General features: G+C 37.6%; 1 protein-coding gene across 2 annotated transcripts in view; it reads right to left on the reverse strand.

Annotated features, from left to right (window-relative positions):
- Positions 1-7190: 7190 nt before the first annotated feature.
- The window catches only part of LOC140486357 (E3 ubiquitin-protein ligase DZIP3-like), a 135906-nt gene continuing 119024 nt past the window's right edge, over positions 7191-24072 (reverse strand). For both annotated transcript variants that reach the window (XM_072585389.1, XM_072585388.1), the window contains exons 22-25: positions 20219-20346; positions 13135-13231; positions 11648-11743; positions 7191-7403 (exon numbers count right to left, since the gene is read on the reverse strand). In XM_072585389.1, coding sequence (XP_072441490.1) covers positions 7308-7403; positions 11648-11743; positions 13135-13231; positions 20219-20346 — 417 coding nt within the window. In that variant the 3' untranslated portion in view covers positions 7191-7307. The remainder of the gene's footprint in view (positions 7404-11647; positions 11744-13134; positions 13232-20218; positions 20347-24072) is intronic.

The following is a 24072-nucleotide window of genomic DNA, read 5'->3' on the forward strand; positions in this document are numbered from 1 at the left end:
GATCCTTGCGGTATCCCACTAGTCACTGCCTACCATTCAGAATTTTCTACTTTGTTTCCTGTCTGCCAATCAATTCTCTATGTTAGTACACCACACAAATCTCATGCACTGTAATTTTACATTCTAATCTCTGATGTAGGATCTCATCAAAATCCTTCTAGAAGTCCAAATAAACCAAATCCACTGGCCCCTTCATCAACTCTGCTAGTTACCTCCTCAATTACAGTAGATTTGTCAAGCATGATTTTCCTTTCTTAAATCCAGTCTGACTCTATTTGATCCTGTCAGTTTTCAAAATGCTCGACGGTTAACTCTTTTAAAATGATTTCCAGCACTTTTCCTAATACCGACATCGTGCTAACAGGTCTATTATTTCCTGTTTTCTGTCTGCCTCCTTTTTAAAATAGTGACATTAGCTACCATCCAATACATAGGAACTGTTCTGGAAATTATACTATCTTGAGAGATGACCTGAAATGCATTGGGGACCATTTCCTTAAATACTCTGGGATGTAGATTATCGGGTTGTGGGGATTTATCAGCCTTTGATCCCATTAATTTCCCCAACATCATTTCCCTACTAATATTGATTTCCTTTGGTTCCTCCCTTTTCACTAGACTCCATGTTCCCCAACATTTTTGGGACATTATTTATATATCCTATGTGAAGACAACCAAACTTGAAGTTCAGAAGAAGGGTCTCTGAACTTGAAACATTAACTGTTTTCACTCAACAGATGCTCCCAGACCTGTTAAGTTTCTCTAGCAATTTCTGTATTCATAGAATCCCTACCGTGTGGAATCAGGTCATTCAGCCCATCGAGTCCACATCATCCCTCTGAAGAGCATTCCACAAAGACCCACCCCTCCACTCTGTCTCTGTAACCCTCCTTTTCCCATGGCTAATCCACCCTATCCTGCACATCCCTGTATATTATGGGGTAATTTTTGCATGGCCAATCCACCTTCACCTGCACATATTTGGACTGTGGGAGGAAACCAGAGCATCTGAAGAAACCCATGCAGACACAGGGAGAAGGTGCAAACGCCACGTAGACAGTTGCCCGAGACTGGAACCGAATCCAAGTACCATTGATGCTGAGAGACAGCAGTGCTAGCCACTGAGCCTCCATGCCACCCACGGTATTTCTGTTGTCTTTAATAAATCTGTGTCAGCTTTAACTTATCAATTCAAAATTTTTACAAGCTTTCATGAAATCTAACACAGATATCTTAATACAAAGTCCTATCATCACTAGCATCAGGAATACTGATTTGTAGTTGCTAGACACACCTCTCTGCAATTTTTCTGAAGAGGGACATACTATATACAGTTTTTAATTCTCTGCATTACACCCTTCTCTAAGGAGAATTAAAAGATTGTGGCCAGAGCATTTTAAATTTCTCCCTTTCGCTCCTCAGTAACTATCATGGCAAAATGGTTTTACGAACTGAACTTGTAGTATCTGGTTTACATTACAGAAATTCTCAGACTGTTCACTCAAAAATAAGACTTTTGGGTTCAATGGCAAAGACTAGCAAACCCAAGGAAATCTCAATCACTCTTTTCTGCTCTTTATTTAAAGTACAATGGCCAATGAATCATTTTATTTTGTAATGCTTCAACTGTAAAAAAACCTTCAACAGAGAATATTAGAGACCTACCTCCCTAAAAGCAATGTTTTGTATCACACAGAGCTCACATATAGAAATTAAGTACTGGAGAAAGATGCTGAATGTTTGAAATTGAATGATCTGATCAGATAGAACAAAAACCTGTTTATCTGCCTAGATACATTTTGATTTAATTTGTGCAAACAGAGAGTTCACATTCATCCCCCATTGCCAGTGCTCAGCTTGCACTCTGAAACAGACACTGCAGCTTCCATCTTATGCTGCCCCCTTCTGATGTCACTCTAAAACTGGCAGTGACATATGAAATGGTAGCTCCACAGTTGAAAACCCATGTTCCATATCTATTTTTTTTATTTATACAATATGATTTCACAAGGTAAATGTATTTTGATGTTAAAGTTACTTTTTAATTGTATAATTGGTAAGAATCAAACAGTGACAAACCTGTTAAAAGATTTGAATTTGAAATACATATAACATTAAAAAAATTCTTGATAATTTTTACTTATCTAAAATAAATGCCTGATAACCTTTTCATAATTCATGGGAAAAACCGTCAAAACCCAGATAAAACTAATTGAGACCCTATCACCGTCACAACTCTCTCAATCCCTATGCCAACAAGACCGCCTCCACACTAACAATTTTGGATGGATTTCATGTGATTAGCACTCAGAGTGTCTCAAATACAAACAAAATCAGGCTATGCTTTTTGATAATCTTTTGATGAAAAATTTCACAAACAAGTTTGCTACATGATTGGTCAACAGGCGACACAGACAGATGTTCTGCAATGCAATAAATCTTGACAATTTAATTGTCTTTGGCAACTGGCTGAGAGAAAATCCCACTATTCTCATATCTGCACCTTGTGGTTGTTGTCTACTAATTGAAATGAAGTATGTTCAGTGCAGCCTGGATTGATCAGACTAGTAGATGAAATATAAAATAAGACACAGCAAACTAGTTTGTATTGCTTTGATGTCATTCTACTTCAAAAAAAACATGTAACCACTCCAGATAGGAGCCAAACATTAGTGGATGATATATTTGTATGACATTCTCTGATGGATATGTTAATGAAGATGACAATCCCTATCATTGCATTTTATGTTTATCTCCTAAAATCCTTTTTTTTTACGATTGAGAAGTTAATCTGAGCTCCTACTACTTGTATTTGTTAATGCAAAAAATCCCACAGTGCAATCATAAAGAGCAGAGGAGTGATCACTGATGTCCTGGGCAATACTTATTCCTCAATCAACATCATAAAATGATCTGATCATTATCATAATGCTGTTTGTGGAATGCAAATTAGCTGCCATGTTTCCTGCATTATGGTACTTTAAAAGTTCCTTAATGGCAGACACATCCAGTGACTGTAAAAATAAACACCGTATAAACATAATAATCATTTGGTAGTACAAAACCTGAGTACTGCTGAGAAAAGACACATTTTGTCAGTTTTTTTGTCTCACATTCATCAGGGAAATTTGATAGCATATTAATTCAAGGAGAAAACCAACACTTATACTGTATGAGAGTTCTGTGTTGTTTAGTTGGAAAGTGGACTGATTGATAGCCTTGGAGAATGCACCAATCAATGAAGGTAGATATGTAACAGTCAGCTCTTGGATATTGGGCTATAGTGTATCGTTCTTTGTAGACAGAAAAAAACATATACATAGATTATGACGGTTTCAACTGAACAAAACTGACCATCATTCAATGTTTACTTTCTCCAGGAAATCTCCTGACCAATTGTAGTCAACTTTCCTGGTTTAGAATTTAAACAATGCTTAATTGCTAACTGTCAATCAACATAAATTGGTACATTCTCCATGGCAACATTTTCACCAATCAAAATTTGCTTGTCAACCAATCAGCACTCTCCTATCATGCAAGATAAAAGTTAGTTTTCCTCTTGCAAGTATTTTTGCAAATTGTCCTAATGACTGCAAGCCAAAAAAACCTTCAACAAATGTGACCTTTTTCAGCAATAAATGAATTGTATCTTTATTTTATTGTATCAACCACTGTAATTTCTAAGCAAGTTTTTGAGAATTAGAGAAAATCTAAGAGTTATCTCCGAAAATCCCTTTAAGCCAGTTTGCTGAGGAAAGTAATAGACAAAAATTAGTTATCAAAGTAATTGAGAGACTAATACTCAGTTATTTGAACATATGATGGCAGTTACATAGTTAAATGAAAAAAGTAAAGATGTGTTGTTGGAGAACACTGTTTTACCATTAGCTTCTTGAAAATTGAACCTCCACTTTCTTTTCATTCACTCATGGATGTGAATAGTGCTGGCTGGCCAGCATCTATTGTCTGTCTCTGGCTGTTATTGAGAAGGTGGTGAGCTGCTTTCTTGAATTGCTGCAATCCACATGCTGTAGGTAGACCCACAATGCCCTTATGGACAGAATTTCATGATTTTGTCACAGCAACAATGAAGGAATGGTGACATATTTTCAAGTCAGTACAGTGAGTGGCTTGGAGGGGAACTTGAAGGTGATGGTGTTCCCATGTATCTGCTGCCCTTATTCTTCCAGATGGAAGTGGCTGTGGATTTGTGCTGTCTGAGGATCCTTGGTGAATTTCTGCCGTGCAATACACAATGCTGCTACAGAGTGTCGGTAGTGGAAGAGAGGATGCTGGTGGATGTACTGTCAATCAAGCAGGCTGTTTTGACCTGGATGGTGTCAAGCTTCTTGCGTGCCATTGGAACTGCACTCATGCAGGCAAGTGATGAATATTCCATCACACTCCTGACATGTGCTTTGTTGATGGTGGACAGGTTTTGGGGAGTGAGGTGAGTTATTCACCACAGTGTTCCTAACCTCTGAACTGCTCTTGTAGCCACTGTGTATATGTAGTTTCAGGTCAATGGTAACCCCTAGAATGTTAATAGTACAGGATTCAATGATGGTAACACCATTGAATGTCTAGGGGCAATGGTTAGATTGTGTCTTATTGGAGACAGTCAATGCCTCGCATTTGTGAATGTTACTTGCCACTTCTCACTCCAAACCTGGACATTGTCCAGATCTTGCTGCATTTCAACATGGACTGTTTCAGTACCTGATGAGTCACAAATGGTGCTGAACATTATTAGTGAACATCCCCCACTTTCACCTTATGATGGAGGGAAGGTGAAGATTACTGGGCCTAGGATACTACCCTGAGAGATTCCTATACTGATGTCCTGGAGCTGCGTTCTCTGACCTCCAACATCTATAACCGTCTTCCTATGCACGAGGTATGACTCCAACCACCAAAGTGTTTGTCTCCCAAATATTCATTAGTTTCAGTTGTGCCAGTGCTCCTTGATGTCACACTTGGCTGAATGTGCCTTGATGTCAAAGGCTGTCACTTCCACCTCACTTCTGGAAGTTAGCTCTATGGTCCATGTTTGAACCAAGGCTGTAATGAGGTCAGGAGCTGAGTGCCACTGAAAGAACGCAAAATGGGTGTTACTGAGCAGGTACTGCTTGATAGCACTGCTGATGATAGCTTTCATCACTTTCCAGATGATCACTTTACTTCTGCTTGTCATTCGAAAGCAGAGCAGTATGTGGTTCCTGTTCTTTGCACAGCAGGTATGGTGTAAATAGGTCACATAATGTTAACATTTCATGCCAAGCTCAAATGCACTTATATGATAACTGTTTATTACTCCAGCCAACTTTGAAAATGCACAATTACAAGTAATTGGAGTTATTTGAAGATTTTGTACATTTTCATTGTCTCTTTCTTTTTTAATCCAATCTCATCTATCTAACAATAACGTTCTGAAAGGATAGAATTTGAGTGCTCCTTGGTTGAAAAATGAGTTATGGAAATGTAGTTTTCTATGAAATCAAGATAGTGAGGTAACTATTTTATAAATGAGGCAATATTCTTAACCTATCAGAAAGTCATGGTCACTGTTCTTACATGCAAATTAATAAACAATATACAGCAGGACATTTCTGGACTGAATCAGGGTCTTTTTAGTTTGTTCCTTGCTAATGATTATATAGAGTCATAGAGTGTCATGGAGGTGTACAGCACAGAAACAGATCCCTTGGTCCAACTTGGAACTTGTCTAGACGATTTTGTCAGCTGGTTTCAATGATGTTTCAAACTGAATTCTCTTGCTGTAATGAGTAATGTTGAAGTTTGAAAGAGTCACTGTAATGCTGATTACCTTTTCTTTTCCAGCCAACACTATATTAACTGACTATTGATCCTTATGGCCTTTTGTAGAACATTGCTGGTGTGGATTAATTGTTACACTAGCTCATATAACAGCCACTGCACTTTGAAAGTAACTTGTATGTGCAAGACTCTGAGTTATTTCAGCATACTTGAGTGCTAAATAAATAGAAGTATGTTTTAAAAAGTGAATGATATTGTTGCTTAAGTAAATACATTGCAAATAGGGTGAAATATAACTAAATCTGTACCAGATTCACTAAACATTTTGACTGATAAATACCTCTCTCACTCTGAATGAATTATAAAATATAGGCTTTAGATTAGGAGGTAAATGTGTTTAACTACATACTCATTTTGTGATTTCTTTGCTTTTATAATAAAATGGAATAAATTTATAACTATGCAAATCTCTGGGTCAAAATACTGGAATTTTCTCCACAACAGAATTGTGGGTCTACCCACAGCAGCTGTTTATGAAGGGACCTAACCATCACCTTTTCAAGGGAAACTAGGGTTGGGCAATAAATATAGGCCCAGCCAGTGACACCCATGGCCCTCAAGTGAATAAAAAGTAATACATTAGCATACAATGAATACATTTTTTCTTACCTTCTCCCAAAAGGTAAACAATTTGAAGTTTACAACATTCATGTTTCAGGATTTTCCAGAACGTTGTCTAAGGTTTTCACAACTTCTCTGAATTGCACTTCTGGCTGCATCAAACAGATTGTCTTCCTTCAACTGTTCTGTCTGAACTTTTTCACTCTTGCTCCTTTGTAAGTCTGAGTTGCTATTTTTCTTCTTCTTCCAATCTTCAAATGAACAAATACACTTTGATCTCTAGTTCAAAAACTACTGTCTGAGTTGGTAAATGCACTTCTAGGGCTAATTGAGCCAGACAGGTCCCACATTCAAACCTCGTGTATTCTTCCTTCAGATATATTCTTCCTTACTCTGTGTAAGAGTTGTGCCTCCTGAATGCTAATCTGGTCCCAAGTGGAAGTGAGAGAGTCCAGATGTCAGATTGGATTGTATGCATGACCACATATTTTGAGGCTATTGCATAAAGCAGATTGATGTTTTGTAAACTAAAATTCTATTGCATGTCTTCTACATTAAATTTCACCAGGGCGTAATGCAAATCAAAAACATTTATTTACACTCCTGATTCCAAAGCCATAACAGTGGTATTAGAAACAAAGTAAAACCATCTCTGCAGCAACTACATGAAAAAATATATACAGACATCAAAACTTTAAAGAATAATGAAGTTAGTCAGGACTGGCTGCAGTCAAAGTGAATGTTGTGAAAAGAGAATACCAAAATATTTCAAACCATGAAGTTCTGCGAAATGAGTATTTAAATAACTTTATTCTCTTTGTTCATTTCAAATACAGGTAATGCCACAATTAAATTTCTATTTTCTTGCTTAAAAGTCCAATTTGATAATATTACTTTAAGAAAGGATCTTATTTTTTGGAAAGCTGTGGATACTCCTCTGGCTTTAGCACAAGAATCCTGCAAATAGGGCATGTGCTTTGTTCCTTCAGCCAGTAATCAATACACTGGAAAGAAAAGAACAGTCGTTCAGATATTAGAGAATAATGTCAGGACGCGAGGTAGAAATTACCTATATTACAAGTACCTTTCTAAATAATAATGTGAAAATTTACCATTTAAAATTGTGTGATTTGATGTCCATCACTGCTGTAAATTGGTCCTATATCTTTAAGTTATAATAGGATGATTTCTTTAACAGTCCTGCATTGTAAATGAGATATTTTGTCCAAACAAACTGGGCATCAAGCATCATTGACTATATATCTTGTCTAGAAATAAAAATCCTGGGCATAATAGTAATCTTAGTAAGTTTGAGATTTTATCTGAAAAGAGTCTTAGCCATGTTTATGATGGAATTCTTACAATTAGCCTTCCAAATGGATAAAAATAAGGGTATTCATTGTTTTCAATTTATTTTTTAAAGGTATCAGGTTTAATTTTTTTTGTCTCTTCAGTTTTAATTTTTGCACTGCTTATTCCCAATAATATGCCAATATAACAATACTCGTTTATTTCTTCAAATTTGCATTAGAATCTCTTCTGAGCATCTGAAATCAATTAATCTTTTCACTTTGAAATGCTCAAGTTGCAGCACTTGAAACAGTTTCTAGCCCAAAGCAAACCTTCAAAACATAATTTCAAATCTAAAAGCACATAAAAGTGCTGTGAGTGTGTAACTGGGGAGTTCAATCCTTTTTTCCTCATTATAAGTTCTCTTGTAGCATTACTCATAAGAATAAGCCTTGAGTGGAGCCAGTGATTACAGTATGGCCCTGAGAAATAAGATGGCCACTTCTAATAGTGTGAGCTGAAATAGCCAGTTGTAATGACAGTACTTTTCAGGGCATCAAGGTTATGCAAGTTCAGATGCCTAAAATATTGTGTATTTGTCACAGAAGCAGAATAAACTTATGATATGAAATTATTAATCCCGTTTTTCCAGAGAAGAATCTCCGTCTGGCAGTTCTTTTACTACAGCCCTTATAATATATTTTTTAAACAGCCAAATACAGTTCTCTTTCATTCAGGCATGGATATAAATGAGTATACTTCAGCAGTCAAGCTTAACAGATTAAGATCTAGCTAAAGTTTGTTGGTTCATGATCCCATTTTGAAACTGTAGTCAGTCTGTAGGAAAATTATGGATACATGAACATTTTCATTTAGACATGTACACATGCTCATGTACCTACATCTGGCTGAGTTCCTGTAGCTGATTAGATTAGACTAGATTCCTTACAGTGTGGAAAAAGGCCCTTCGGCCCAACAAGTCCACATTGACCCTCTGAAGAGTAACCCACCCAAACCCATTTTCCTTCTGACTAATGCACCTTTTATGCTATGGGCAATTAAGCATGGCCAATTCACCTGACTTGCACATCTTTTGTGATTGTGGGAGGAAACCGGAGCAGCCGGAGGAAACTCACGCAGACACGGGGAGAATGTGCAAACTTCACACAGACAGTCGCCCGGGGCTGGAATCGAACCTGGGTCCCTGACACTGAGAGGCAACAGTGCTAACCACTGAGCTGCTTCAGAATGGCAAAAGAAGTATCATTATTTAATGCAGAGCATACTACATGGCCGCAAGGGTGGTACTCTGTTCAACTGGTTTGTCTTTTTAAAGCCATAAAATGTACACACAGTCTAACTGTTGAACGTTCAGGGAATTTTGAAGCCTGCCTTCAAATCTGAAAAAGTAGCATGAAGTTACTGTTTTTTTGGCCAATAATGTGACATACTGGAGGGTTACATTTCAAGAAGGGAAAATGCTATGAAAACACTAATGTTGATAGCTATGACAGATGGATGCAAGAGAATGATTCCTAACTTGTGAACTAATCTGTGTTCAATAAGACACTTGCAGAAATTATAGTCGAACAATGACATTAATTTATTGGAACCAAGCAGGAATGATAAATTGCTTCTCATGTTGATTAGATGATTTAAGGTCAATAAGGATTATACTGGAGGTCAAGTTATAATAGCAAAGCTTTGGAGAATGCTACGCAATGCCAATTTGAATTAACTTTAAATGGCCATAGTTATAGCTATATTTATACAAAATAATTTTAAGTATGTCTGCATCTGAGCCACCAAGATTTATTTTTAACTATTGAACAATAGTTTCACAATTTTTTTTGCTGCAGGCTCAATTTACCCAGTGCCATTCCTGGATCCCTGCACATTCTTCCTTTTCAGATAATAATCTAATTCTCTCTTGAATGTGTTGATTGAACTGGCCTTCACCACACACTCAGCCTGTGCATCACATATATCCCAAACATTTCCTGTGTGAAAATGTTTTTATTCACATTGCTGTCACTTCTTTTGTCAATCACCTTAAATCTGTGCCTTCTGGCTCTTAATACTTCCACCAATGGGAGCAGTTTTTTCCCTGAATACTCTGGCCAGATCCCTCTTGATTTTGAATATCTCTATCAAATTACCTTTCGTTATCCAAAAAAAAATCAAATTTTCTCCAATCTTTGTAACAGAATTCCTATCCAAGGATCATTCTTGTGAATCATTTCTGCACTCGCTTTAATGCCATTATATCCTTTCTAAAGTGAAGCATCCAATAGCAGACATAATATGCACTGAAGCTGAACTAATGCTCTGTACTAGTTTAGTATAACTTCATTACTTTAATACTGTCACTGTTACTAAAGCCTAGAGAATAGCATATTTTATTAAAACCATGTTTGCAATCTGGACTGCCATCTTCAATGATTTATGTGCTTATACTTTGGATACTTTCACTCCTGCATAAGCATTAAATTTGCTGCTTTTCCTTTAAGTTCTACACTATTCTCACAGTTCACAATTCTTCCAAACGTTGCATCATTGCACTCAATACAAAAAGGTTGAGTTCATTAATACATATCTAACAAACTCATGGGAACTCTACTAAGAAACTTCTTTAAAATTCTTCATTCATGGGATGTGGGCAATGCTAACTGGGGCATCATTTATTGCCCATTCCTAATTGCCCAGAGGGCAGTTAAGATTTGATCCCACTGCTGTGGGTCTGGAGTCACATATAAGTCAGGCCTGACAAGAATGGTAGTTTCTTTCCCTAAAGGACATTAGCGAAGATGGAGATAGCACATTTCAAGATAATAAAGTTATTCTGAAAAGAATTACCGTGGTGTTATGCACAACAGATTAGAATTAATTGCCCAAGTTCTGCAATTGTACATGTATAGCTTTTAGTTTTAATAGAAGCTGAACTTTAACCAGATTTCTCATTTTCCCAGTATGGAATAATTGCTATCATCAATCACTTAGCTAAATTTAAGCTTTATTTGTAAACTGCAGATATTTAACTGACCACATTATTTTTAAATGAGCTATTCACAGGTCAATAGTTTGAGTCAACATGAGACCTGACATTGCTGTAATGTTTTGTTGGGTGGTGCTCATTCTTTGCTACTTAAGCAATTCTGCTATGTTCAAAAGCAAGTTTGGAGATGGGTATCAAAGTCGTTCTTAAAAAATATTTTTATGGTTGCTTAATTCTGGAGTCAATAGTATACTTTAAACACGTAACACAACAAATTTGACTGAGTATACAAAATTGAGAGTGTGTTGCTGGAAAAGCACAGCAGGTCAAGCAGCATCCAAGGTGCAGGAAAATTGACGTTTCAGGCCGGAGCCCTTCATTAGGAATCATCATTCGGCCTGAAACATCGATTTTCCTGCTCCTTGGATGCTGCCTGATCTGCCGTGCTTTTCCAGCAACATACTCTCAACTCTGATCTCCAGCATCTGTAGACCTTGCTGTCTCCTGGGTACACTGTCTAACTTCAACGAAGCCTGTGCACATATTCTTGTTGGTCATAAATACAGAGGGACAGAAACAATTTATGAAAACATTTGTCTTCAGACAGTAAAACAATCCTAGATCTCCCAGTTGTGTATGATATTCTGGATATTTCATACAACAGACTGAACTTTACTAATTTGAATAGTGAAATAGAAATTTCCCAATATGCTGTTTATGTCATGATCTGAGATGGAACAATGGGATTATCACACACATATATCAAGTGACCAACTACATTAGTACATGGTCCAAGACGTAGTTGGAGGAGGTTTCAGCCTTTGAATTTTTCAGTTACATATATATAAAGTATACATGCTTTTTCATTTACATCACAATTTTTCTAGTTAGTGGTAATCTAAATAACAATTAGTGCTCAACAAGATTTACAGCTGTACTTTCAAGTTATAGAAATACACCCACCTTTTTGTGGAAAATATGTTTACATTCCAGTTCATAGCAATCTTTCGGGGGAACTAATTCCTCATGGCAAATGACACAAGGGTCTTCCTCAAAACTCTTGAACATAAAGTAGGAATGGATTAAAACGTTAGGAATTTTAAGCTTTCGTATATTTTGAAACTCACATCACAAGTGTTTCAAGATTTAATTTTAGAATTGGACCTGAATAGCTTTGCAGAATATTTATTATATCTGTGCTGTCCTTGAAGTGAGGAGCTAGTTGTAATGGAATTTGTTAAAAATTGCTAGGGATGCCATTCAGACATATTGTATGAAGTGACCAAAGGAGCAACGATATGCTCCATTACTCCTCTTCACATAAGAGCAATATACAGAGAAATCTTGATTATCCGGCATTCAATTATCCAAATATCGGATTATCCGGCAAAATCACAATATCCCGATGCTCAGCTAAATTACATTTTCCGGCATTTAAAGATCCAGAATTCGATTAACTGATAGAAATACTATCTGCCCATATCCTTCGGATAATTGAGGTCCCTCTGTACTGCAGATGGCAAAACTTATGGGTGCTGGAGAATTGAAACAAACTCAGACAATGCTGTAGAAACTCAGCAGGTCTGACAATATCTGTTGAGAGAGAAACAGAGTTAATTTTTCAAGCCCAAGGACTCTTCTTCAGAATGAAAAGATAAGGCAGAAGAAGACTCATTGAAGTCGAAACGTTAACTTTGTTTCTCTCCATAGATGTTACTGCACCAGCCAAGTTTCTCTATCACTTTCTGATATTGATTTCCCAGTCTGTCTTCAGATGCCCCTTACTTTATTCACCAATTTTTTTTCTCAAAGCAGTGCTCCAAATGTAAAACAACTCAATAGGGACATCCAGTTCTTCAGTAATTTGGCAAATTGGTTAATTATTCATATATGGGGCACAAATATAGCTTGTGCTTTGGATCAAATTGGATAATGTGGGGATGACCTACCTACTATACAACCCATAAGATGTCCAATTCCATTGAAGTGAATGAAACCGAATACATGCATCATACGATATAACTATGGATGCAATACCATCTCACCTTGCACCATCTTCTACTCCACAGAATCCATAAAATGCTGAAAGGCTGTTTTATTATTCAGTAAACCCAATGATAGTTTACCTTGGATCACCAGACAGCAATCACCAGCAGGGATTGCAGTTAATTTTCCCAGTCTCTGCTGCTGTCCTCAGAGGACAGGTTAAATCGGCATGGACTAACAATCTTGCTAATGTGTAAAAAGTAACATCACACTGAGAGGTGAGCTCACTGTGAAGACCCCCAGTTTTAAAAATTATTTTGAAATATGTTGATAGCATGCTTGAAAGAACTGCATTTAAAATAGTGAAATCTGTTATTCACCAAATCAGAAGACAATGCATTGTAGATCTTTATGTCAGTAACCACACCATAGAAATACAATCATTATCTGATGTCATTTTATACCTGCTGCTGCATCAACTGCTTACAGGCCTTGTGATTTTGAAGTCTCCACATTTTCTGTTCAGTTTGCCCTTGATCAACTAAACCGCTTAATTCTGACCTGCAAGGAAAATATCACACAATTACATAGTACGTTGTTCTGTTATTGACGTTTCGTCAATGCAAATTCGCTGTAATGTGATTGGTGAATTGGGAACACTGTTTGATTAGATTAAATTAGATTAGATTATTTACAGTGTGGAAACAGGCCCTTCGGCCCAACAAGTCCACAGCGACCTGCCGAAGCGCAACCCACCCATACCCCTACATTTACCCCTTACCTAACACTACGGGCAATTTAGCATGGCCAATTCACCTGACCTGCACATCTTTGGACTGTGGGAGGAAACCGGAGCACCCGGAGGAAACCCACACAGACACGGGGAGAACATGCAAACTCCACACACTCAGTCGCCTGAGGCAGGAATTGAACTCGGGTCTCTGGCACTGTGAGGCAGCAGTGCTAACCACTGTGCCACCGTGCCGCCCGGTTTCTACAGCATGAGTACAGGCTCCTGAGCCTTCGTATTGCGCCACCGAGGGAGCCTCTGTCTAACCCTTGAGATGTATTATTTCCATTCCTTAATACTCGCTTGGACAAGCATGGCTTTATTGCTTTGCCCGTCTCGCCAGCTACCAATGGCGCCTTTTGTCCTATTTTTGCCATCCGTCAGCTGGATCGATGTTTTGTGCTTCCAACCCTCTTTGGGTACCCCTATACTTAACATTTGGGGGAGGGGAGCGTCCGCTTGTTTTCGGAATTTACATTTGCCCTCTTCACTACCGCACGGAAGGATTGTTGACTTCGCATTTTTTTCCAGCTCTCCAGAGACACCTAGATTTGTTTATGGTACTTTGCATAATTTGAGGTTTTAGGTGTAGTCAGCTGCCGCCGCCCCGAGCGATTTGGAGTATAAATTAGTATTTGATAGAGTGGCGATATCTAAAATAATTACAGTATTAATTCACTAATATTTCATTCTTACTGGAACATTTCTTGGCCACGTTAGGCAACCTCCATCTCTTCCATCCAATGTTATGCACTAAAGACATTTGCAACGTTTTCACTCATACCATAACCATGTCTTCTGCCTTCAATATTACCCATGACATTTAATTTCTTCCCCCCCCCACCTTTCTTTGACTCTGTCCCCTTATTTTTCCCTTTTTGTCACCCATGCCTTTCTAATTCCCTACATATTGTTTTACCTGATTTTTCTCTTTATGAACCTGATGATGAGCATTGAGCATTTTGTTTTTAATGTCATTTTCCTAAATCATCTAGGGAGCTACAACTTTGCATCTGCTTCTCACTTTGTTTTTAATTGAAGTTTATTCTTGAAGACCTCCCAATGCTTATCTGTTTTAATGAAATTCTTTACCAGTCAATTTCTTGATTTGCTCCTTCATTTTATAATGACTATTCTAAACCTAACATGTGAACACTGCTTTCGTAGATGCTCTTTCTGTGAAATGTTGCACCTGCTTCATATCGTTCCCCAGAACTAGATTTCCTGCTGATTCCTTCATTGTTGGGTTTGTAAAGGTTCAATTAAATTGAACTGTTATCTGAATGAAATTGTATGTTGCTAAAGTAGGGAAAGTTTGTTCCTACTTGAGTCTTGGGTTTCCTTTTTCTCTCCATTCCCAAATGGAAATTGCATGCAATTTTGGGATTTAGGGGTATTGTTCATGAGTTATAGATGTAGAAGTAATCTTTTCTAAGAATAGATTTCAGTATAGCTTAATCAGGTCATAATTAATATACCAATTTTATTACAGCTTGAAGACACTTAAGATATTTGATTAGCCCAAGGCTGTTGCAAACGTGGCTTATCTGTATTAGTTTTCCAGATCAAACCTTTTCACAAGTGCAAGGGTTAGCTTTGAAACATTTGACCTTTTTATTAAACATTGACTGTAGCTCTATCCAAAATAAATGGGTCAGCTTAAATGCTCTCCCATTGTCCAGTAAGTGCTACATGGTCTGCAGACTTTTATCTTAAAACTGCAACTGGATAATTGCACATTCTGTACATATTTGCAGAAATCAAAATAATTGACACTTGTATTGTTGCTAATCTACCAGAGCAATTAGCGTTTTAAAGTATTTTTGACTTGCGGTTGTGAGTGCTTACCAATTTGAATCCAATAGAATGTTCAGCTATCTCACACTATCTGATCTGAAAAGGTGGATGAGTTTGGTAGATTGCTTCATGATGTAATGTTTATGTAAAAGAAGGTATTTCACTTTTTTGCTTGATCTGAAGTAATTTGATATGTATTTTCTGATTTAATTATATCTTATTAACTAGTTGGTTTTGCTGATTGACCAATCTTTTCGCCTGAAACACTGGATGTTTGGGGATTCAGTACCTTAAACAGGTTAATGTTCAGGAATGCCTTTCATTTCCCTCTTCAGAAAAGTATGATTTTTCATGTAGGTTTTAAATTCAACTTTGAGTTATGTGGAGTCATAGAATCTTTGTAGACGTGTCAAGAATGCACTAATCAGAGAATCTGTTCAAGGAAACACTGGACTTGCAGCAGAAAAAAAAATGCAGTTTTAAGGTAATGTGTCAGGAAGAACTTGAGGATAGGTGTCTCAAGTGAACCTGGTGGTTGCTCAATGCATTTCTGCCAGAAGGGTTTGATTCCTCCTTTCAAACAACTATGCACTTGACAATGCAGAGAATTGTTAATTGTTTTGTAAACTGAATTTGGTATGATTCCTTGAAGGTCCAAGGAGCAAAAGACTCCATTTTAATGTAATTCCCCCCCCCACTTCATTTTTGATGGTTTACATAACCTGTAAAGAGCTTTGCTTGTCAGTATTTAATTGGTCCTTTTTTTTTAAAAAGGAAGAAACCGTCATGTTTTTCGTGGGAAAGTTGTGATAGCATTTGAGGTTTTTAAAAGCAAATGATTTTGATGGTGTATTTAATGCCAGTGAAGCAATATGCTGTAAGTAATAGATGCATGTCCCTCAGACAATTTTACAGGAAAGGTGAAAGGCATCAAACCCCATTCTGTAAGCTGAATATTTTATTTTGAGTATCTTGCAAGACTAGTCATGAGTTTCACTTAAATTTTCTCTGCTTATGAGCCAAAATAAACAATTAGCACAAGATAAGAGTTTGTGGAGTAGCAGGTATACTTTAAATTGGTTTTGAAGTGTGGCCTGGTGCTATGTATTTCTTAATGGGAGATTTTGTAGGCTGTAGCTAATCTTCAGATCTGACTGATAGCTATTCACCCTATTCTTGTCACTCATTTTATAAACCTAAGGTCTTTCTCCTAAGGTGGGGTGTCCAAAACTATGGTGCATAGGTTTAAGGTGAGAAGGGAAATACTTAAAAGTAACAGAACGGCAACACTTTCATGCAGAAGGTGGTGTGTATGGAATGAGCTGCCAGAGGAAGTGGTGAAGGCAGATACAATTACACTATTGAAAAGGCATTTGGATACGTGTATGAATAGGAAGAGATTTGGACCGAATACTGGCAGATAGGACTAGGTTGCATTGGGTTGTCTTGTCGGCATGAGCAAGTTGAACCGAAGGGTGTGTTCCCGTGCTGATTATTGCAAAGAGATGATAAGGGAGCAGCGTACTTGTCAAATTGCCTTGCTGAATTGCATTTGAGATAAGTCTGACTTTGCAGTACTGTGATTGGCTTGAAGAAGTGTGCTCACTACTGATATGATACTGATCACAGCTTTAGCGTTTTGAAGGATAGCATTAAACTGCATGAAATCCTGAGCTTGCAGTCTCATAGCTTTTCAGACTGGTCAGTCCTCCCCACGTTGAATATAAATATTCTTGCCACAGAGATCACTAACTATTGGCGAGCACTTTTGCTTTGCTGCTGGCTGCAAGCTTTGGGCCATTAAGCACATTATGATCTTATGGACCTTTTAAAACATGTATTGGCTGTAACGCGATTACACCACTAACACTTTAAGCGCTGTTTCTAAAGCATGATTTTTCTATAACATGGAGTTGCATAAGAACACAATCATTGTGTTATAGAACTGACTGTAATGTACAACAATGGTCTAGAAATTCATTTTATCCAGGCAATCATCCCAGTGTCTGAATCCCAATACACAGCCAATATTGGTCTTGGGCTTTATTACCACTGATTTGGCAACCTGCAGACAATAACTTGGAGTTTGCAAATGAAGTGAGCAAATATTGAGAAGGAGCAATGTCAGCAGCTGCCAGTAGGTAAGAGATGAGAAAGGCTCATACAATCCAAGAGGTGAGGAATCAGGAGTTACCCAGTGATATCGGGCAGCTGTGGAAATTAGGTAATAGGTAGGGCAGGACACTAGCTTCACTGGCCATGGTCTTTGAGTTTAGGGTTAGAACAAATACTATTGTTCCACATTCAGGCAGATATATTTTATAACTATACTTTTTGGTTGTGGCCTAATGCATTGTCTTTTCAAGGAGTGTGTGTGTTGGCTGCACATAGCAGCAGTCAGAAAAAGCAGTTCTATCTCCAACAGTCTTAGGATAAATCAATCTTGCAATACTAGCCTCAGAACCACTACATTGTAGGTCCTTTATATGCTAACATAGAAGGCTTAATGCCTGTCTCAGGCAAGGGCACTGTATGCTGATTATTTTGGCTTTTAATAACATGGCATGAGTCCACTTCCAGTGCGTTTCTCCTCTCTGATCATTAAATTGGAAACTTAGAAAGTTACTTAATGGCTCCCCAGTATGCACCCTGAAAAAAACTACAGTTGGTTCTGATATAATGTTCTATTCTCGTGCGATTTTGCATTATAAGAAAATCCCGTAAAAAGCCACGTCATTTAAACAAATGGGGCCAGAATTGCGTTATAGTCAATACAGGTAAGGAAAGTTCATGCTCTATAAATAACGATCTAAATGCTTCAATTGTGTTAAAGCCAATTTGCATTGAAGATATGCATTATAGCAAAACTGACTATGCTGCATAGCCAGATTCGAGGCCATAGCATCTAAAGTAAGTATCAAAGTTCCTACCAGATCTGTGCAACAAAATTTTCTTCCCATCTTGCATTGTTCTAGCCTTTGCTAAATAGGACTGACAATTTACTGGCAACTTATGTTGTAAAATTAAGAAAACTAAGAAATCTAAACTTACAATTGCCTATGAAACATGACTCATGCCAATTAATCTGTGCCTCTAGAGTCAAAAAAGTTAGTGCTTAGTCATTTGCCTCTAGCAGCCATATAGCTGACATATCTAGTGCCTCCATTAGAAATAAGCCATATTCACTGAGGTCTTGGAAGGAGTAGAAATTCAAAAACAACAAATTGATATATCCTGTTTGGAGTCTTATATGCTGGATAGTAAAGGAAAAAAAATGCTACTACATGAAGTAATTTAAATCTGGAAATCTATAGATTGGGAGATTTTAATTTTCTTAGGGATATGTTATTTCACTGGCATGCCTTCTAATTTGGAGGGCCAACAATCAACAGATTTGTAAATAAAATAAAATGGTTACTTTACAGAACATGGTTACTTTACAGGGAGGTATTAGAGTTAATCAGGAACCCTTGTTCAGTATGTGTGTCAACCTTGATACCATATCAAATACCTCAACAACTGTGACTAAAGTATCATTAGATTCAATTGAAGTTGACAAAAATGCAATGATACTTCTAGATCTCAAGAGGACTACATTTGCAAATTTGATGGTAGACCTGAGTCAGGTCGATTGAGCAACTTCACTAAGTAATTTCCCCAGCGTTAAGAGAAAGGTATGTAGTCAAACAAAGCCAATGTGGTTAAATGATCAATTCAAGAGCAAGTCAATATCATTATTATCTAAATTAAAATATATTTTAGAAGAACAGCAAAGCCAACAACAGTTGAAGATGTGGATAATAAGGTTCAGAGTTCAAGTCTCACTCCAGAACGTGAGCGCAAAAATCAAGGCTGTTGGTTTAGAGCAGTACTGAATTGCACTATGACACTGCAACATTTTCAAAGTACTTTCTGGTCTGTCATTTCTATAAATGTGAACCTTTAAATTTTCACTGATAATGTCTCTTTCCTAAACATTCTGATATTGGATGTTAAAGTGTGAAATACATAATTTAATTGCATAAATTCATATCATATGTTTAGTTTTGAAAGTTACTGAAATTTTCAGATACAAAGTCATGTTTCTTAGTTATCTACGAAAGGAAGAAAAATCAAAGTTCTACAGGCATCATTTAACTGCTTTCCTTCTTTGCATAATTCAGGGAACAAGAAAGGATATAATAATGTTAGAATTAATCAAATCAAATTTACTGTCACTGGAAGAAAACAAAATACTGATAGAGCCCATAATGGATTCTACCTCCTACACCTAGTTTAAACAGAAACAAAATTTTACATCTTTCTTTTGCCATCAATTTTCTGCCATTGCATCCTGGAATTTGTAACTTTCTGGATTACAGCACTAAAGGTGCCTTCTAATACCTCATCCACTGGAAGACAAAGGAACCATGCAAACTCTTGGTCTCTAATTCCTGTACACACAATTTTAGAAAGGGTCATTCACTTGCAATTATGAATGGATTCCTGTTATGTTATTCCTTGCTTAATCCAGAAACAATACAGACATATTGCAATCCCAATGACTGAACTGAGATCACCAAGCTCAATACATATGGCAAAGGAACCTCTTTGATTCGTGCACAGTTAAAAGATAAATTGAATAGATTTGTAATTACCAGCACTGCTGACAATTATGTAGATTTAAATCATTTATTGCAGTTTGTGATTCTAATGAAACAATATCAATATTGTAGCAGCTAAAAGGAAGTCAAATTGGAATGGCATATTGTTCAGTTTTCACGATATTCAATTCTGGAAGAAAACAAGATTTCAATGGTAGGAGGTTGATGATAATCAGCTGTAACATTTTAAATTTATTGTAACCAGTAGCCTACTGGAGATGCTTTTACCCTATAATCAGTATGTATGTTCAATGGTAATGAGATTGACTCCATTCAGACATCAGTACCAAACAAACTTGAAATTGGTTTAATACCGACCTGTTTCTATAACCTTGTAAGATACTGGACAGTGCAGTGGCTGTGGTAGCGGTTGTGGTTACATCATGCAATTGTAGAGAAGTCTGAGACTCTGGTAAATACTGAGAGCTTGCTTTCCTTTGAGATTTCTACAAATATAAGAAATATATCACACAGATAAAGTTGTAGATAAGTAAAGAATATTCCTAGTATTAAACTTTCTTTCCAAATCGCTATTAAGACTACGTTGTAGCTAAGCCAGACAGATGTGGTTTAATTTATCCTCTGTGCTGATATTAGCTGTTCTCAGCACAGCAAGCAGTGGGGCTGTTACAATTGATATTATCGATCCTGAATTATGGAGGAGCTAAGATAATCAGTGTTTATGATCCAACCATTTATTCAGTAATTCCCTGATAGAAAGTGCTTGAATAATGCACATTAATAAGGTGAGGTTTAGATATTGGACATAATTCGCCTCATAGTCAAACAACTTTCACTTTTCATTACTCATTCCCTATACTTACATGATAAGTATTACTACTTGGATGATACACCAAAGAATCCAAGGAAGTCAACAGAACTAATAATTAAGCATACTGTAAAAACAGTATGCTTGAAATCTCTCAGACACTGAAGGTCCCATTTTTAACAGCAGAGACTGACTAAAAGGTTAATCAGGAGGATGATCAGAGTATGAAAGTAAGCTAGATACAGGTGTAAAAATGGATAGCAAGAGTTCCTACAGATATTTAAAAAGGAAAAGCGTATGTAAAGTGAGTAAGGGATGACTGGGACAGTCATAGCAGATAATAAGGAAATGGTGGATAAATAAAAAAAAGATACTTCTTTCTTCACTACAGAGGAAGATACAGAAAACATTCTAATCATCAGAGAAATGAGAAAGGTCTGAAGTTGGCACAGTTGAGAAGAGGAGCAAGTCAAGTAGTCAATGTAGGCAAGAGCAAGGCAGAGATAAGACTGATAAATTAAACTGCATTTATTGCAATGCAAGAGGCCTGACAGGTAAGGCAAATGAACTCAGGGTATGGTTGGGAATATGGGACTGGGATATCATAGCTATTTTAGAAATGTGGATCAGGGAAGGGCAGGGCTAGCAGCTTAATATTCAAGTGGTATGGATGCTATAGGAAGGAATGGGGGTGGGGAGCGGCGGTAACATAATATTATGGATGTACTTCGGGAGAATATTCCTGGGAGTATGTCCAATGAAGTTATTTGTGTGGAACTGAGAAATAAGAAAGGGATTATCACTTTATTGGGATTGTACAAAAGGCCCCCAACAGTCAGTGGGATATTGAGAAGTAAATTTGTAAGGAGATCTCAGATTTTTGTAAGAATTATAGGGTTGTAATAATAGGGGATTTTAACTTTTCCAAACAAAGACTGGGTCTACCATTAAGGGCTTGAATGGACAGGAATTTGTTACGTGTCTATAGGAAGATTTTCTTATTCAGTATGTGGATGTACCTGTTAGAGAAGGAACAAAACTTCACCTTCTCTTGGGAAATAAAGCAGGGCAAGTAACTGAGATGTCATTGCGGGAGCATGCTGGAGCCAGTGATCATAATTCTATTAGTTCAAAAGAGTGAGGAAAAGGATTGACCTATCCTAAAAGTTAAAGCTCTAAATTGGAATAAGGCTGATTTTGATAATATTAGGCAAGAACTTTCAAATGTTGATTGGGAGAGGCTATTACAGATAAATGGATGGTTGGAAAGTGGGAGGCCTTCAAATAAGATAACAAGAGTCCACTTGCAGTATATTCCTGTTAGTGTGAAGGGGGAGACTGGTGTAGGAAATGCTGCATGACAAGAGAAATTGAGGCTCTGGTCAAGAAAAGGAAAGAGACATACAGTAGGTATAGACAGCTGGGATCAAGTGGAACCCTTGAAGAGTGTAAGGGCAGTAGAAGTATACTCAAGAAGGAAATCGGGAGGGCAGAAAGGGGAGGTGAGACAGCTTTGCAAACAGGTTTAAGGAGAATCTAAAGAGTTACAAATACATAAAGGGCAAAAGAATAACTAGAGCGAGAATAGGGCCCCTCAAAGATGAACAAGGCCATGGGGACCCACAGGATAATGGGAGAAATAAATTGTCGTATCTTGAAAAATATCCATATTATAGAGGTGGTGGTGGTGGTGGACATCATAAAACGCTTAAAGGCGGATAAATGCCTGGGAGCTGATCAGATGTATCCCAGAACTCTGTGGGAAGCTAGGGAAATGTTTGCTGGGCCCCTTGCTGAGAATATTCGTATCATCAATAGCCACAGGTGAGGTGCCAGAAGATGGGAGGGTGGCTAACGCAGTGCCATTATTTAAAAAAGATGGTAAGGAAAAGTAAGGAACGAGAGACCAATGATCCTGATGTCAGTGGTGAGCAGGTGGTTGGAGGAGATTCTGAGGGATAGGATTTGTGTGTATTTGGAAAGGTAAGGACTGATTAGAGATAGTAATATCGTTTGTACATGAGAAATCATGTCTCACTGACTTGATCGAGTTTTTTGAAGAAACGACAAAGAAGATTGATGAAGATGTTCGACAAGGTTCCACATGGTAGACTGATAAGCAAGGTTAGATCACATGGAATCCAGGGAGAGCTAGCCATTTGGAAGCAAAATTGGCTTGAGGTTAGGAGACAGAGGGTGGTGTTGGAGGGCTGTTTTTCAGACCAGAGGCCTGTGATCAGTGGTGTGCCACAAAGATTGATGCTGGGTTCACTGATTTTTGTCATTTATATAAATGATTTGAATGTGAATACAGAAGCAATGGTTAATAAGTTTGCAGATGACACCAAAATTAGTACTGAAGTGAACAGTTAGGAAGGTTATCTCAGAGTAATATGAGACAATCAGATGGGCTGAGGAGTGGCAAATAGAGCGTAATTTAGAAAAATCTGAAGTGCTGCATTTTGGTAAGGTAAGTCAGGGCAGGATTTATACAGTTCATGGAAGGACCTTGGGAAGTGTTGCTGAACAAAGGGACCTTGAGGTGCAAGTTCCTTGAAGATGGAATCGCAGGTAGAGAGTAGTGAAAAAAGTGTTTGGTATGCTTGCCTGTATGGGTCAGTGCATTGAGTATATGAGTTGGGATGTCATGTTGGTAAAATTGAAAGGGTAAACTTATGGAAAAGATAAAAGTATGTTGCAAGGATTGGAGTATTTGAGCTATAGGGAGAAGCTGAATAGGCTGGGGCTACTTTACTGGAGCATCGGAGGATGAGGGGTGACGTTATAGAGGTTAATAAAATCATGAGGGGCGTAGATAGGGTGAATAGCCAAGACCTTTTTCCCAAGGTAGGGGAGTCCAAAACTAGAGGCATAGTTTAAGGTGAGAGGGAAAAAATTTAAATAGGACCTTTGGGGCAGCTTTTCCACACAGAAGGTGGTGTGTGTGCAAAATGAGCTGCTGGAGGAAGTGGTGGAGGGTGGTACAATTACAACATTTAAAAGACTCTGGATGGGTCCATGAATACAAAGGGTTTAGAGAGATATGGGGCAAATGCTGGCAAATGAGACTAGATTAATTTAAGATCACTGGTCGGCATGAATGAGTTGGACTGAAGGTTCTGTTTCTGTGCAATACAACTCTACAACTAATGTAAATCAGAAGATTTGACACAGAAATGAACTTAATGAAATTACAACCACGAGGGAAATGGGTACCAAGCAAGCTGAAAAAGCTAGGGGCTGATAAAGTCCCTGGTGCAGATGGACTTCATCCTTGGGTCTAATAGGAGATCACTAATTATATAGTAGATATGGTTGTGTTATTTTTCCAAAATTCTCTAGATTCAGGAAAGGATCAATTGGATTTGAAAGTGGTAAATATAACTCTGGTCATCAAAATAGG

The sequence above is a fragment of the Chiloscyllium punctatum genome, chromosome 15, assembly GCF_047496795.1.
Source record: "Chiloscyllium punctatum isolate Juve2018m chromosome 15, sChiPun1.3, whole genome shotgun sequence".
In the NCBI taxonomy this organism is placed as follows: domain Eukaryota; kingdom Metazoa; phylum Chordata; class Chondrichthyes; order Orectolobiformes; family Hemiscylliidae; genus Chiloscyllium; species Chiloscyllium punctatum.